The sequence below is a fragment of the Rhamphochromis sp. 'chilingali' genome, assembly GCF_963969265.1.
Source record: "Rhamphochromis sp. 'chilingali' genome assembly, chromosome: 12".
In the NCBI taxonomy this organism is placed as follows: Eukaryota; Metazoa; Chordata; class Actinopteri; order Cichliformes; family Cichlidae; genus Rhamphochromis; species Rhamphochromis sp. 'chilingali'.
Window position 1 is genome coordinate 17,723,960 of NC_137939.1, and position 18,018 is coordinate 17,741,977.

The window sequence follows — 18,018 nt, forward strand, 5'->3', positions numbered from 1 at the left end:
CCTCCCCCCCTCACTCTTTTTTCATCAAGGTAATAGCTCTTCAGTTTATCTTTGTGATGACGGCCTGAGACAAACACAGTATTACAAATCCCTTTGTGCTCATAGTGATGCCAGTGCAGGTGTTAAATACAAAACAGAGACGTAGTTTCAAGATCAGGTGGGGAAATAAAGTGTAGATTTTTCTTTTTTCTGGGAGTGCTCAAGGCTGAACTTTGCAACTCGTGTCGCTTCAGCTCTGTCTCTTTCTCCCACTCGGTTTTCAAGCACTGCTGAGCTGGTACAGTGAAATCTGATCCTTTCTGAGATACACACATATATTTATGTGTATATATATATATATATATATCAGAACACTCTGAAAGAGAAAGCGTCCTTCAGCTTAGACTGACTGTATGACCAGGCATTTGGGCCACTCTGTTGAAAATGTAAATGGAAGCTGCAGTGGTGCTTGAGAGCAATCATGCCCAGAACTCAGAATTTGTGGTGGGAATTCAAGATAGAATGTTTTTAAATAACTAATGCAGCTCTTACAAATAACCTCCAGCAGTCTTCTGAGGCAACAAAACCTAAAGCTCTCTGAACAAATCCTCGGCCTTTATTGACTGCATCCCTACCTTTTCATTTCTCTTAAGTTTTTTTATTCTTTATTTCCATGCTTGACTGTCCTGTGCGTGAACCCGTGAGTGAGAGTGGCGCACTAAAAGCAGTGAGAGCAATGGTGGACGAGACAACAAAAGGCTGTGTGTCCGCATCCAAGGGGTCCTGAAGCAGACCCCTTGAACACCCCCTCCCCTTTCCCAACACACACACACACACACCCTGACACACCAAAGCTCAGCCATTTACAAAATGCTTGTTTATCAACTTTCACCACCACCCCACCCCAGAGTGAAAAAGTGATTACAGCAGCAATACTTTAGGTCTGCATCTCTATCTCTGTCTCAGCTATCTCCACACAAACACATACACACACAAGTAGGCAAACTCCCATGCCTATTTTGCTTCCTCTCTGGTCTTTCTCCCTCCTTTTAAAGTGAAGTGAAGTGAGCATCCATCCTGTATTGTTAGTTTTGGGGACAAGGAGCTGAGAGCCCTTCCTAAATGCCAAACATATAACAGCACTCTATTAGGACACATAGCCTGGGGCCGTGTGTCAGCAGCCCCCCGTTCACTCTGCTTAGTCTTGACCTCGTGCTGCACACACACACACACACACACACACACACACACACACACACACACACACACACACACACACACACACACAGAGAGAGAGAGAGAGAGAGAGAGAGAGAGAGAGAGAGAGAGAAAATACAGCTGGAACCAAAGCTGAAGCGATTCATCACAGAAAGAGGTGTCAGAATTAACCCTTCTTTGGCATCTTGTGTTAAATTTAGAACAAAAAAAAGGAAATTAGAAAACTGATTTGAACCTGCGTGCTCAGGATCTGCTCTCTCTGATTCTTTGATCACATGCTGCTCTTTCTCCATCTAAAAGACTCACAGCTCATTATTTTACAGCAAAAGTTGGAGGAGTATGAGACAATTAGCCATTCACCGGGGACGTTTGGTTAATCAGAAGTGAGACGGTAGGTGGGAGTGAATGCAAAATGAATGGGTTTTTAGCTTGGGTTTTTTGTTATTGAGGGGCAGATTTGCCAGTTATCTGCACACAAAGAAAATAAATGATAAGAATCAATACCTGATCCAAAAAAGAAAACCTTTTACCTGAAAACAAAGTTTAGGCTGAAGTAATACCATTACAGGACTACGGCTTACTGTACTGGGACAATAGAGCAAAGAGGTCTAAATCCATAGTTAGATTAAATACCAGGGTGAACTGTCTGTAACAGCATTAGTGTGTGTACAGCGCTGGGGCCAGCTGTACACCCCTGGCCCCCTGTTAAGCAGGATTTAGAGATAACTTAGTGTGATTACAGCGAGCTGAGCAGACGGGAGCGAGAAATCAAAAGTTGTGCACCGGCGGGGTGGTTTCATGTTACTCTGTTGGTTTCTTTGTGTCAAAGCACAAAAGAAAGGAGAGTTTCCAGATTATGAGGCAGGTGTGAAAAGCAAATTTGTGATTTAAAGATCCTAGCTTGAAGGGCAAATTAAACAGGAAAGGTGACTAAAAGAGGGGCAGCTTGCAAGATGCTACTATCAGTTTAGTGATGGGGATTGGATGGAAAGGCAACAGCACCATGGCAACCAGCTTTTAGGAGGGGGGAGCTCCCCTGAGGGTCACCTTGACCTCTGAGAAAATGACACAAACCGCTGCTTCTAAGACTAAACTGAGCCGCACACCTGAAAATCTGTACCTCTCTGTTTTCCAAACACTTCTCCAAGTTGCGTTCCTCTCTCGAAGAATCTGTGCACTTTTGTCTTGCTTTTTTAATTAATTTTCACTTTTCTTTTTTATTTATTTCCCATTTCAATGCAGGCATGAAATTCATTATTTCCAGCCTTTCAGTTGAAATGCTTCCTCTCTACTGAAAGCCAGGGCCAACCCTGACCTTTGCTTGTATTGCTTAGATTTCTGATAGGCTTTGAATGACGAGGGTGCAATTTGGCCCCAGCTGCTCCTCCAGTGCGTTTATTGCGCTCCCTCCTCCGGCACCTGCTGTCCTCACCATCGCCTATTCAACCCTTCATAAATAGCGAGGTTTCCTCCTATCACAGTAACTACAAACACACACACACACACACACACACACACACACACACACACACACACACACACACACACACACACACACACACACACACACACACAGGAGCAGGTCATATCAGAGGCTGCTACACGCAGCTCTATACGCTGCTGTAGCAGCATAAGGCACCAATAACCTAATTCGGTAATCCCCCTCCAAAACTAGGCTACATTTCACTGGAAACGTAAACAGAAGAAAAACAATAGGTGTTTTATCTTTTCTGCCTAGGATGCGTTACATGTGTGGCTCGGTATTTATTCTACATTAAGCCAAACAATAGGCCTGCGGATGCTTTTTCCATGCATTTAAACGAGCTTTAACCAACTCCAGTGGAAGATTGTAAAAACTATTTTAAAGCCGCAGATATTTAAAAGCAGCGGAGACATTCTGCCGTTTAAAGTCCGCGTTTCCAACGGCGAAAACCAGGAAGCAAAGTAACGCCGAAAGCTTTCCTGACGGGCAGCTCAAGTTTCTCCCACTCTCTTCTGAGGTTACTACTGCTACAGTGGAGTGGGGAGAAACTTAAAGAGCGGGTGACATAACACTCTGTGTATCACCATCATCGGCAGCCCCATCTCTTTCCTCCATCTTAGGACGCGGGTGCTTTGACAAGCCGCGAGGCGCACACATCACGCGGCCATCTAAGCAAGGCAAGAAGGTGGGGTGAGCAAGAGAAGGGAGTGGGGGGTGTGAGGGATAAAAAACAAGAAAAAAAAACAACAACAGCACAGACGCACGGGCTCGCTTTCTGCACCGTGCCACAGTCCGAAAAGATCCAGTGAAACGTGCCACTCGAGGCTCCCCTCCCCGGCGTCTATTTTCAGTGCGCTTCTGAGGACTTTTTTTTCATCTGCGCACTACTAAAGGCGGCTGACATTTGAAGAGAGCATCTCTGTTTTTTGCTGCAGAGGATCAAATGGTCAACCCCTCCCTCCATCCTTCCCTTTGCCTTTCTCTCTTTCTCGCAATCACACTCACTCCATCCATCCATCTGTCCACACACAAACACACGCAGGACTCCTGCTGCTCTACCTTTCTAATAATACAAACTCTGCACACATATCTCAATTTACTAGAAAGGGTGGGACGTGGTACAGTAAACGAGCAAATTTATTCCTGGAGACAGGAAGGTGAAACTAGAGGACGGAGCAGAGGATGGAGCATCGTACTGAGTGTGTCTTCTTCAAGCCCCACACTCTGATGATGAACTATTCGACACGGGCAGAGTGGCAGAGAAGTGCACGCATCAACTGAGGTTCCGAGAAAGCGCCATAGTTGGTTTATTCCCACTTATTACACGGCGCCGGTGTAAACACACGCAGCATGGAAGGGGCTAAAATATAGCTTCATCTCCATCCTGAGCGGAAAATACTAATAGCAGCTGACAACGTAAATAAATGGAAAAAAAGAAGAAAAAAAATCAGGTCAAACTGTGGGGAGATCGCAGCTGTGGGTAAGTTTTAATCCACACCGGGGAATTAGGAAATATAAAAATGTGACATCAACACTAAACCGGTGCTAAATCGCGCTGTGGGGGGATGCTTTTAAATATCACACAGTCAAAGTCACGCACAAAGGCTGGGTAATTCCAGATGAATCATCACAGATCTAAACACTCAAAACATTTCTGATTACCTGTATCCGATAATATTTCCTCTGTGGTTTCGGCGCCGCGTTCTCGCTCTCTTTTTAGAGTTGCAGGCCAAGTAGTTTTCTTTAAAGAGGCACGATATCCCGAGTAAAAGCTCTATGTGTTTGTTTTTTTCTTGTAAAAAGCAATCGTCTATCCCGTTCTAAACGTCCAGATGTGATAAATAAGAAGAGCGAGCTGAAGGTTGCACCGGCCTCTCTTGCGCAGCGCATCGGCGCACGGCTCCGTATCCGGGCGTTAAGATGTTACTTGTTTGTAAGCAAAAAACATGGCTTCATTTGCCTTTGTCAGCGAGGAGGGGAGAAAAAACGTAATATTGACTTACCTTTCCCTCATGAGCCATTGTACCACCCCCTCCCTCCACCCTTCCCTTCCTCCCTCCATCCATCCCATCCCCTCTCAACTCCCCACCCGCCCCTTTCAACTCCTCCCTCCGCCCTTTGCCATGACATCACGGAAGCTGTAGTAAAACCTCCAGCATCAGATGGGCAGGGCTTGAAGTCCCCTCTTACTACACACTAACTCAATGGGCATATGTGCACGCACACACACACACACACACACACACACACACACACACACACACACACACACACACACACACACACACACACACACACACCCCTCCCTGACTTTCGTCCTTCCTCTCTCCTAAGCATGTCTCAAGCCAGCGAAACGTACAACTTTAAACCAGATTTGACTCTAACTGCGCGCCATTTCCCACATATGAAAATAAAGTTTCCATTTCCCCAAACATCCCATAAACACCATTATCAGCGTGTAATCGTTGGTGAAGCATCTCTACGCCTCTGGGCTCCAACACAATATTAGACACCAGAATTAGCTCATGTTTTATACATTTCACCCGCTGACAAGTTCTTGATGTCCCCCAAAAGCATTACTGTAATCCTTCACCACCCCCAACGCACCCCGGAAAGTGGTACCGTCCAATAATTCATTCAGGGGGACTTTTTTTTTTTTTTTTTTTTTAGTCGAGGACCGTGAATTGATGTAGTAGCAGAGTCTGGATATGCGCGCAGCGCTGACAGCATCTGATAACTCCTCCGTATGGGAAGAAGGGGGTGGGGGTTAACGACATATAGGCAAAGAGGGAGATTATATGTCTCCCCCGAGCATAAAAAATATTTATGCTCAGGGGAGGCGACGAAAGGACTGAAGTGTGATATCGGTTTGAATAAAAAGAGAAGCAGGAGTTTACTAAGACAACTAATCACTCTCACTTCCTGATCTGCTCATCGTTTTTAGGCTGACCGCCGCAGCTCCGAACAACAAACAGCCGGTCTTAACAGAGCAACTTGGAGTCACTCCCAAATGTTGCTCACATCATGCTTTTTGCTTTGCCGTTTTGAAACCATTAGTGGAAATGACAACCATTCATTACAAGCCATTTGAGAATAGTCCCCACAAATGCCATCCTTTATCTGCTGTCTCCACGCCGCGCACGTAGGGAATATTCAAAAAGCCCAACCTTCAGCTTTCAGAAATTCTATTAAATTCTTATCTCTTTGCAGCAGGCTCTTTTTGTGAAATCCCATTGTTATGCATTGGAGCTGAAATCAATCACCGGCCGTGCACGCCGCCATCAGTATGATTTCAGACAGTGGTGTGCAGAAAGAGACACGCAGAGAGAGAGAATGGATTCACAACAACGCCATCGACAACCCAATAAACAAAAGAGAGGGGGGATAGGAAATATCCCGGGCCATGATCCAGCACAGGGTGGACCGGTGTCGCAAAGTTGAGGCCTGTAGGTCAGGTGTGAACTAGAGACACACGGAGGTTTTCTGGCGGTAAAAGAGAAGAGAGAAAAGGCCTCAAATCTCAAATCACAATCGCTCGCTGCTATCAGCACTGCGGACAGCTCCAAAGTGCTGCTCCAGAGATTCTGTGCGTGTTCAGAACCGTGGACAGCTCTGGCAAACAATATCTACTACAGCTCATTGTTGAGGCAACAAAAGCGTTTGTCTGCCCACTGTTGACACTAACTATCTGCCATCAGCTAACTTTAATGGCATCAAACAAAGGTTCTATTTTTAAAATGATAATATTTCACCTTTAAAATAGGCAATATTTGCTCCATTTGTCCCAATCATTGATAACGTTGCTTCAAACTTGTCAGTTTTTTATATTTTATTTTAAAAGGTAAATCTTATGGTTTCAAGTAAAATCATTTTACACTAATAATATGAATGCTTACATGTAAACTTCAATACTGTTGAACACACTGTCACAAGAGTACCAAGTGGGTGGGTTTTTGTTGTTGTTGTTTTTTTACTGTTGTGGCTTTTATTTTGAAGGATAAAACTTGAACCATATTTGCCTTCGTTATAAACTAATACAGACAAAACGGAATGCCAAATCTATGAAAAATGAATATCCAAAACTAATGTTTATTCCATTTAAAGGTCTAAAAACTTTATCATATCACCACTGCATTTTATTTATTTTTTGAACGGAAACATTGACAAAATAAAGTACAATCATTTCATCCTTAATATAAACTGAAATAAACAAAGCAGAATGCAGCTTTTATAAGTCCAAGCTCTGAAAATTAAACTGTCTTTAATTTAAATATCTAATGACTCGTATTTATAGTCGATCTATTTACGTTTTTACTTTGAAAACATATATAAATATATATAAAACTATTTTCCATACTCACCCCAAACTGCCCCCCCCCCCCCCCCGTAAATAAATAAATAAATAAATAAATAAATAAATAAATAAATGAATAAATATCACTTTCATGAATGGACAGATCTAAACCTATTTAATGTATACGTTTGAAAACTTTACAATATCAAGTCATTCACTTGTTCTTGCCTTTTATTTTGAAGGGTAAGACACGGGTAAACTCACTTCATTCGGAAAGAAAAAGTAAAATACACCGTGTCACTTTGTATAAGCCTATGTTGGCACAGTTTAACATTTGTAATCGGTCGCCCCTTGTGGCTATTATTTTGAAGAAATAAAAACTGAAAACAAAAACTTTCTTCTGAAGGCTGAGTGTGAGTAATCGAGCAGCCGGTGCACGAGCTGGGAAAACTTGTTCCTCTGTTGTTCTAAAGTCTGTCTGCAGATGCAGATGGCAGAGGCCTGCAGCACTATAGCTCTTGTATGGTGGCTATATTGTGCGGAGTGCAGGCAGCCAGTATAAATATTACATGGGGGCAGCAGCTGAGTGAGCGCTTAGGATGGGACCGGGGGAGGCCCCTATAGTCCCTCGACAGATGGAACAAGCCGACAGACTAAACACACACACACACACACACACACACACACACACACACACACACACACACACACACACTCCGAGAGAGAGAAAGAAAAAAAACTTTTTAATAAGCCCGCAGCTTTGGCAGTGTCCCCATGGTACCGGGGCCACACGGTCCCCCAGGGACCGACTGTCCTTTGTCTGGCCAGTTTTTATCCGAAGAGGCTGGAGTTTATCTCTGCTGTGTACTCAGAACTCAAGTTTACATTTCTTAAGTTTATTTCGAAATGCTTGCATGCGATGAGTTTGCCCCGCGGAGATGTTTTGAAGTTACAACTGGTGTAACCAGACAGAGCTGTAAGCGTCTTTTAATTCAGTACAGCGATGGTCACAATGTCTCTAAAGGGATTTCTTGGACGCTAACAGAGCTGCTGCAACTTTTTAAAACAAAGTTCCGGCGCGTGTCTGTTGACTGTATGCTTATATCTGCGTCAGCACAATGATTCTAAAGAGAGATGGAGATGCCGAGACACAAAGTTTAAACACTAAGTTTCAAAGTTGCTCCTCTACAGTTTAAAAAAGTGAGCGATACGAACCTAGAAAAGTGCGGCACAGCTTCATCTCTGCGGTGCTCCTTCTCTCGGTCCCTCTGAAAAGTCCCGCAGCGGCCGTCAAGTGCTGCTGGCAAGTTTACTTCAGCCTAACAAAGTTGCTCAAACTTTACTTCAACTTCCCGACGGAGTGACGAGGGGCGGTGACAGACCACTGACCGACACGCGCGGGAGCCAATAGGAAGGAAGGCTGCCCTCCTGCTGCCAAGAGCTGGAGCCTATCCCGCCCCTTCAGTGTCAGCTTTCAACAACAATAGCCCGAACAACAGCAACAAAGAGCATCTGCTGCGCCGGGCAACTTCTCACACTCACGCTCCCCCAGCGATCTGACTGAATGCACATAAACTCTCATCTGCTTCATTTACATCAACCTGCACATGCTGCTGCACTGAAAACTTCCACAGACATCAAACATAGATTCAAACGTGTTGCACAAAGAGCTTCGCGGGATTAGATCACAAATATCTCACAAGTCCACCACAAACTCGTGGACAACTGCATGGACACGTAATGAAGTAGAACCGAGCTGCAGAATGATGAATCTAGCTGTAAACAAACATGGAATTAAAGCAAGGTATATTTTTCTACATTCTGCTTATGTTAGCAACATCTCTTTTCTTTTCTCTACTTTTTTTTAAAACATGATTGGTCAGTTTCCACCAGCCTCCCTCATCACGTGTGACCAAATGTACCAGATGTACAGCTAATTTAGGGAAGTTAGAGGAGCATTTTCACTGGAACTTCAGGCCTATTCAGAGCGTCTGTGTCTGGGACAGACAGACAGTTCCTCCCTCCCAATAGCAGATGGTCTGCCAGATAATGAGCTCTCCCATTGCTTGCTCCCATTACCCCCATCCCCATCTCTCCAAGATGTAATGGGGGGTAAAGCAACCTCAACACATTCTACAGCCTTTTCATGTACATTTAATGTTCTGATTGCTTATTGCTATTGTTTGTTGAAGAGAGTTGCACATTGCCAAACAATATCCTCTCCTTTCTTGGAGGCGTGTGCTTGTCTACACTTTGAAATTTGTAGTGTTAATGTAAAACCAGATTCGGTTTAGCCTCCCTTTTTGCTCAATTGAAGTGAATTAAACTAAATTTCATTATCCTTAACCAGAGTATAAGCTTCGCTAGCAAATAACTATATGTTACTAGAGTAAGCTAAAAGACAAACTCAAGCAAAACCAAAAAAACCCCACATTTGCTTGACTCACTTCTAAACTTGAATGGTCACAATAAATAAACTAAACTACACTGAATTCAACTTTCCCTTTCTGTGTAAGCACAGTAGATGTAAGTGACTAAACCAAGCTAAGCTACCTGTATACATTATTAGAAGAATCAATGCTGCTAAATTAAACAAAAATAAAAAGAACTTGGATGACTTGGAAAAACTTTTAAAATCCCCCCAAACTAAACTAAGCTGTGACAGCACAGTAAATTAACACAGTCGGACTACAGTCAAATTTCCAGTCTTCATCATAAAAAAGGAATTATTAGAACAAGTCAATAATTGTTTCACCAAGCTGGAAAATAGAAAATGAAAGACAGAATGAAAGAAAACAAAACTAAATTCACAAAGCTCGCTCCTAGCCCGTTTGTACTGTAACAAATGTAACAAATCTGCACGAAATGCATTCCTCTTGACCCAAAGAAAAATCCCTTAACTTGCTTCATAAAGCCTGAATTTTCAACACTGAAGACTAAAGATATTCAAATAAAACGTAACTGAATTAGAAAACAAACAGACAAATCTGAACAGCTGACAACAACTGTGTATGCTAAACTCAACTCAACTTGTGTCAACCAAAACTAAACTCCAACAGATTAAATTAAATGAAGCTAAACTAAACCTAACTGAAACAGCTGCTGCAAATGCCCTTAAACAGACTGTTGGAGGCTTGTTTAAATGGGGTTGCAGAGGGACTGTAACCTGTTCCAGCTGACATAAGGTAAAAGGTGTGGTACAAGCTCTACATGCTGCCACGGGGCTTAAACTAAACTAAACTAAACTAAACTAAACTAAACTAAACTAAACTAAACTAAACTAAACTAAACTAAACTAAACTAAACTAAACTAAACTAAACTAAAGTGCTTACTTAAAAATTACTTAAAACGAAGAAGTCCAACTAGATCAAATAAAACAAAATCAACTTAATCCGCTTATTTGAGCCCAAACTCTGATTACTGAACTAAACATTGAATGAAATGAAACTAACTAGATGAATTTTAGTTTTAGCCGTGCGCATCTGAGCTAAACTTACTTGAATGTGCACAGAAGTGTGGTTCTAAATGCTGTCAACAAATATCTGACCGACACAGCCTTTAACTGAAGCGTAGTTTTCATGTTTATTCTTATCATCGAGTGAACAACAAAGCTAACCATATCTAAACATTAAACTGAAACTAATGCTCCTAAAAAACTGGATGTGGTTTTCTAGTTTACACATCTGCTCTCCACATCCCTTCACTCTCCATCTCTTTGCTTTTATGGCTCCAAAAAACGAGAGAAACACATCTATAATGAATTCACTGCTTATTAAAGTGGCTTTTGGTGTGCGTGGACAAAGAACGTGTCGCCGTTAAGGAGGACTGCTGGGTCTCCACTAATGCCTCTGCAAGTTTTTTTTATCTGGCCATGCCAGACAGCCTCTTGTATTCTTCCTAAGCACGGTGCTCTCATTAGCCCATTAACTTCACTATTCACCCCCCTTCACCCTTCTGTTCCACTACCCAGATAGGACTAAACATGCACATACACACTCACGTACACACACACACACACACACACACACACACACACACACACACACACACACACACACACACACACTACACATTCACAGGCATATGCAAACGCACGCAAATGAATGTGAACACTCCTCCCCACACCATACCACCCCACCCCCAACCCTCTCTCCTCTCATTCTCTGCTCTGTATAACAAGCAGCTGAACTCTGACATAGCCTCCAGCTGTCCTAGAGACACCAGTGACAATAAAGTTTAAACAAATACACGCAGAAACACACACAGGGACAAGCAGGAAACAGAACATTGTTGAGAAAATGACTCCCGTGAGTTAATTAATGGAAATTTCACTCCATCTTCATCATCATCGTTATTCAAAAGTCCTCTTAAATGTTCACTCCTACGCTTTCATTATCATTATTCAGCATCTCTATTTGGAACAACTTTGGGCTGCGCTGGTGGAAAGACGTAAGAGTCAGTGCTCCACCGGAAGGGAAAAAGTTTTTCTCTTTGATAAACGAGCAAATTTGTGTTTGAAGTAACAAATGATGTGAACGATGTGAATAATTTGTTAAGCAAAATAAAGAGCTTTATTTCTTTTTTTAAAAAATAGCAACTAGACGCACGCTCACTTTGACACAGAAACACATCCTGGTTTCGTGCACAGATGGACACCAGAGTCCACTCTTGTGACAACAATCAGATTCATAACATGATGACTTTATTTTCCTACATGCCCCCTCCCTCCAACCCCTCTCTTACTGTCATACCCCCAACCTTGCTTCTTCTTTCTCTCCAACATGCATGCATCTTTATCATACCCATATCTGTCAGCTTTCATTAGATACAGATAAGCCAAGGTGCTTGGATTTCTGAGAAATCCATGATTTTAAATGTCCACCCAGCAGTGTTTTGCTAAAGGACAGCTTCACTTTTTTCAGGCTGGTCTAAAATAATAACACACCCATACTGAAATATCTTCTGATAGACATGACTTCAAATTTTTTAATGAAATAAGAAGGCTGCAAATAATGAGTATTTGCATTGTTAATTAATCAGCAGATTAACTAAATAAAATCATCCAGTCAGATCTCTTCTGCTGCTTGTAGGAAAGCAAAGATTTGCTATCTTTCAGCTAAAACCATACCCCCCCCCCCCCCCCCCAAAAAAAAAAAAAAAGCACTGAGAGAAAGGGTTAAGATGATGTTTGTCATGGAGAAGATCACAGCAGGACTTTATCTGAAAACAGAATTGCTGATGGAGAGATGGGCACTACATGTACAGGCTGTGCAGGAACTCCACATCTAAGATGTAAAGACCCCCACTTTGTTTTGTTAAATGTTAAACGGACTGAGGGAAAATAAAGTAGAAATCCAAGGTGATGTCTTTGAAAGCAGGGTTTTGGTATTCTTCACAGCTTTTGAAGACTGAACTATTGATCAATCAAAATAGTAAATATGTTTTGATTTCCCTTAATAGTTTCAGGTCTGCTTTAAGTAGTTTCCTTTTTGTGTTTCCCCATTATTTGTTCCTGCTGAGCAAAAGAAAAGCTGATACAAACAGAGAGCCATGTTACTTTTGCCTAAACTATCTCATGTATTTTTGGTGACATGAGGACTATGTCCAACATCACTTACAATGGAAGTGCGTATCATGACAGCTAAGCCTTAGCAATTCAGCTGGTGGATAAAATCAAATCATAGTTGCCATTAGACTAGCATATAGTGTAAAATCTTATAGACGTTAGACTGCTTCTGAATTTCCTTGTTTTTATGTATTGTGGATATGTGACAAAGTGATATAGATGCACAAACAGTCTTAAAATGTTCACATTTTGAAACAGAGTTGGCATTCCCATGGTTCTCAGGTGTAAGCAAGTAAAGTTTATTTATGTCACAGACAAAGATTTAGAAAGCGCTGTACACAAAAAGAGTAAAATAAAAAGACCATTATGTGCCATAATAGCCCATGATAAGATACAAGTCACAATATAATAAACTACATAAAGATATGCTGCTAATTCCCAGCTCCATACATTTATTTTTTTAACACTGTTTAGGTAACTTTGAATGAGCCATAGTTCGGAACAATCCTTATTGCAGGCTTTCAGTTCAACCTCTGACTGGAACACTGTACCCCTCTCTGTAATCCACCTTACCTCTGATTGGCTGTCCCTCCTAATCGGAACATGTCAATAGCAGGTGGATGTAGACCACACACACATCATACAGATCCAAGAGTAAAGACTTCCTGAAGACTGGATGTAGAGAGCCGTCTGAAACCTGAACATCTGTTACTTGTACGTACACTGACCTCATTATCTGAGAAACTGATGATATTTTATAAAGGAAATCCTGAGGAGAAACACTGAGGAGAAGGAGTCAAAGTGCTCCCTGATTTCTTAAGTCTTGTGGCTGGTTGAAACCACAAGCATAGTTAAGTTCACTGTCGTGCTCAAAGCTTAACGGGTAAGTTTCAAGCATGGGTAAGCCAAGTGTTAGTGAGCATATCACAGATACATCTATATCTGTGTATATGCTCATTAACATTTACCATTTTTATTTTTTATTGTTTTAAACAAGACCTAATACAAAAAAATGATGCAGAGTGGCCCTCATTTGTGAAATGCAGCGCTGCAAATTGGAAACAACGTCAATTCAAATACTGTGTATGAATAACCATACATTTACATAACCATTTACATTTACATTTAACCATACATTTTCTTCATACATTCTTATATAGTTCTATATTGTGTATTGTGTCTTTTGTTGTACAGTTATTTTATTTTCAACTTTAATTTATATATTTATCTTTATCTTATTCTTCCCAGTTAAATTTACCCTTCATTCTAATTTGTGTTGTACAGTTATTTCATTTTTAACCTTAATTTATATTTTATTCCTTCCTAGTTAAATTTACCCTTTTTAATTTTTCATATTTATTTCCTATCTTATTCATAGCCTTTTCCTTTTTTGTTCTCTTTAGGTCACGAGCAGTTGTCCAAGCATTTCACTACATATCGTACTGTGTATGACTGTGTACGTGACAAATAAAATTTGAATTTGAATTTGAATTTGAATTTGAATTTGAATTTACATCACTGTTTCCTTTCATCCATCCATCTGCTTATCCAATCCACAACAATCTGTAAGAGGTCAGATGTTTGACATAGAATGACATATCTATATCAGACGTTTTGTGAGCTCTAGATGATAGCAAGTGACATCGATTTTAATCTACACCTCGAATGTGCACTTAGCTCTAAAACTGTGAACCAACTCTCTACCATAATCAACTCATATGCAGTCAAAATATATGCTGTTGTAGCATGATGAAGACACAAGCTGCCTGTAGCTCTTCATTACTCACAGATTCCCCTTCTCCTTCCTCTGTCTTTTGTGGGAGTTATGAATTTGTAACAGGCGTGCACACACATACACTCAGAGTGAAAGGAAAAGGCCAAGAGACAGACAAAGTTGGGTCTGGATGCCACTTCTGATGACCGTCATCTCTAGAGACCCCTCCCCTGCGTACCCAACCCCATCCGCAGCCTGAGCCTCCCCATGGGGTGGGTGGGAGTGGTGGGCAGCTCTGCCAAAATGCATCACGTCGTTCAGCTCCTCTGCGTCGTCTGCTCCTCTGTCTGTCCTCTGTACCGCTCTGTCACGTTGCCTGTCACTTACACAAATCTACACTGCAGGACTTTTTCTCTCTTTCTCTGACTTGAATATGAATATCTTAAAGTGAGCTTGAGCCACAATGCAGCATCGGAGTTGTAAATAAGCCCTCCTCTTCCACCCCCCTCCTTGTCAATCCAGTGGTACAGACTAGCATCCTAGCACACTCCCCCCCCCCGCCCTGCGTCCTACACTCTGTGCCCCCGCTGAGGTCACCCGCCTGACCTCTTGTCACCCTCCAAGTCGATAAGTCAAATTCTTCCAGGCCTCTCCAGGCTGATTTCTTCACTTCTCTTTCTCCATCTGGAGTCACCGCACCTTCTCTCCACACTTGACCCCTCCCATCCTTTCATCCTCTCTCTACTCATGTCGACAACTGCTTCCATCTCCTCTTTTTCTCTCTCCAGCTTTCCATCTTTCCCTCCCTGTCTTTTAGCCCTCTCCACGTACAGTTTCTCACCCCCTCTCAGACCGGGCAGCAGCAGCGGCAGCAGGCTTGGCAAATATGCAGCCCGAGCAGCGGTAAATACAGGCAGCACTTCAAAAACAAGGCCTGATTACAATGACAAAGGCTGCCACACTTTAGGGAGGAGCTTGGAGCAATTTGGAGGCTGTGGGGGCCATTGAGCGAGTGGCATACTTAATGGGCTTTGTGTGCCAGAAGAAAAGGGTCTGAGCTTCTGGGCCCAGCTGTCACTACGGAAAATATCAGACTGACACAGCACCCGACGCTCTTTGGCTTGCTCTCTTTTCTTCTTTCACCCCCTCCTTCTCCCTCCCACTCCCTCTTTTCCCCTCTCCACTCTTTTTTCTCTAGTTAGTGAACACAAAAAAGTGAAAGCTGCTAGAGAGAAAGAAAAAAACTAATTGAGAACTCCCTTTCTTGATCTCTGTCTCACACATAAGGAATAAAAAGAAAGCATGCAACCATGGTCTCTCTCTCTCTCTCTCTCTCTCTCTCTCTCTCTCTCTCTCACACACACACACACACACACACACACACACACACACACACACACACACACACACACACACACACACACATAATGCACAGTAGGCTGACTCTGCAGCAATTATTTAAACCCTAAACCCAGAGGGATAAATTACATTATTACATTTCACTACTTAATTACGTGTGTGGATAGTTACTAAGTGTTAGCCATCATGCATGCATAATTCAGTTCAGTATAGTTACTTTGCTTCATAAAGCACCCCTTTCATTACCAAATGTATGGCAGGAGAACACCAAGTGAACACATATGTGGTGCATATTTACGTGAGAAAAAGGAAAATACAAGTATGCATTAGTGTAAGGCCTCGCAAGGCAATAGTAAGTCCTAACATTTAGTGTATTTCCAGCACAGCCAAACACCAGTTTATTTTATGGAAATGATTTTTCTCCAGTGATAATGGGCTTGGCTCAAAAACAAAGACTTGAGAGATCCTCTGAAGCAGCTCTCTGGTTATGCTGTCTGAATCCTTACACACAAAAAAAGCTCACACTCCAGATCCAACTGTATTACACCAGCTCTGTGACTTATGGCACTATAACACTGAGCATAATACGCACACCCACACACATACACAGCCGAGCTTGCGCGCCAGCGAGCAAAGCAAAGCGTGCACTGGAGGCAAAACAGGCACAACAAACACTTGCGCATGGTTGCACGGCGCTACATTATTGAAACACAGCACAAAGCCAGAGTTGGATGTTGTTTCACCTAATCTCTTTGATACCACTGTGGTGCTGCTAAGCTCCAGAAAATCAGCTTAGCAGATGTCCTAAAGTGTAGGTGGCTTGTTTCATGAGGCAAGAGAAGAAAATGCTACAAGAAGAAGACGAAGAAGAAGAAGAAAAAGAGACAGAGGGAGGGCGGGGGAAGGACCACAGATTTAGAACCTGGCCCTGACAAGTTCAACTCAATCCCCCTTTTTACTTCTGTCTGCCAGGCACAGTTGTTCCAGCAAAGTAGAAGGAGTGTTTTTTCTCTCTCAATTCTCCCATCACTCCATCCTCACTTCCTCCCCCAAATCACTCACTTTGGAGCCTTCTTTCTGCTGCTATTTTTCCAAGCCAAAGAAGCTGTCTTACTTCTGATAATGACCCCGATAATGACAGTAATGAGGCTTTTTTCCCTCAAAAGGTTGCACGTGCTGCTCTGCCTTGAAGCCTTAACCTGTGCTCAGATGTCAGCTGATTACAGTTGCAAACTGCACACACACACACACACACACACACACACACACACACACACACACACACACACACACACACACACACACACACACACACACACACACACACACACACAGACTGGTGAATGCATTATCAGCACAAGTGAGACATCTGTATGCAAATGTCATTATGCTGGTGGGGAGGAGAATGGGACAGGGCCGATTGTGAGTGAAGCTATGATAGTGAAGGAGGGAGGGAAGAAGGTCAGGTCTAAAGAAGTGTGTGTCAAGAGTTAGTATATACACTATATGTATACATAAATGGTAGCCATAGTAACCAACTAGCCCTAGCTAAATTCAAGATGGCTCACTGATGCTGTCACCTTTTTCTCCAGCCTCAACTTGTTTTACTTGCACACGTAGCTTATCTGTTCACAGCGATAGAGGAGCAAAGAAAGACCTGTGTTGTAGACGCATCGATGAAACATCTAATCCTTCATTGAGATACTTCACTTCCATGGTGAGATAAAAAATGTTAATGATCCCAGGTGCTGCATAAATTAAATTCATCCCGCTGTAGCGAATAACTGCAAATGTGGACATCTCAGTCGTTTCTAAGAGCTTGTGTGATATGGAGCCAGCACTTCAGTGTCAAGTCATCCTCCTGTTTTAGCAGATTCTACCATGCCCACAGCAGCAAAAGATGCCAAATGGAATGAAGGACATACTGGAAAAGCTACAAATGCTCTAAAGAAATGCTACATGGACATGAAACATTTTACCATGCTAGTTTCAACAAGCACCATAACTTAAACATCCATAATCTGTGTCCTATTACAGCTAAGCAGCAAGCTTCAAGACTGAAAAATGAAGCCAATGCAGATACTTCATTTATTACACGCAGGTTCTAAAAGCAAGTCAGTCCCCGTAGACTCCCACGTTAAAATCTTCAAGCTAACAGCATTTAAAAGCTGCAAGAAAATGGACAGAAGTAGTCTATCACTAACCACTGTGGTTATGGGATGGGCTATCACATGACAAACAATGACAGGGATATGCAGCCCCGAGATTTTAACTTTTGGTAGTAAAGCAATGAAAGTCTCAAAATCTCAAACCTATAAAAAAGACATGGAGATATTCTAAAAAGTTAAAGGCAAAACTGGCCCAGCATCACTCTCAGCAGTTGTAGAAAAGAGGCAATAAAGAA

General features: G+C 42.3%; 1 protein-coding gene across 8 annotated transcripts in view; it reads right to left on the bottom strand.

The window, feature by feature from the left end:
• The window catches only part of myt1b (myelin transcription factor 1b), a 153,516-nt gene that overhangs the window by 41,290 nt on the left and 94,208 nt on the right, over positions 1 to 18,018 (bottom strand). For 2 of the 8 annotated variants that reach the window (XM_080898963.1, XM_080898965.1), the window contains exon 1: positions 8,190 to 8,326. The exons of the other annotated variants lie outside the window; for them this stretch is intronic. In XM_080898963.1, coding sequence (XP_080755089.1) covers positions 8,190 to 8,214 — 25 coding nt within the window. In that variant the 5' untranslated portion in view covers positions 8,215 to 8,326. Of the gene's footprint in view, positions 1 to 8,189; positions 8,327 to 18,018 lie in introns of those variants that run through there. 8 annotated transcript variants of the gene reach the window in all.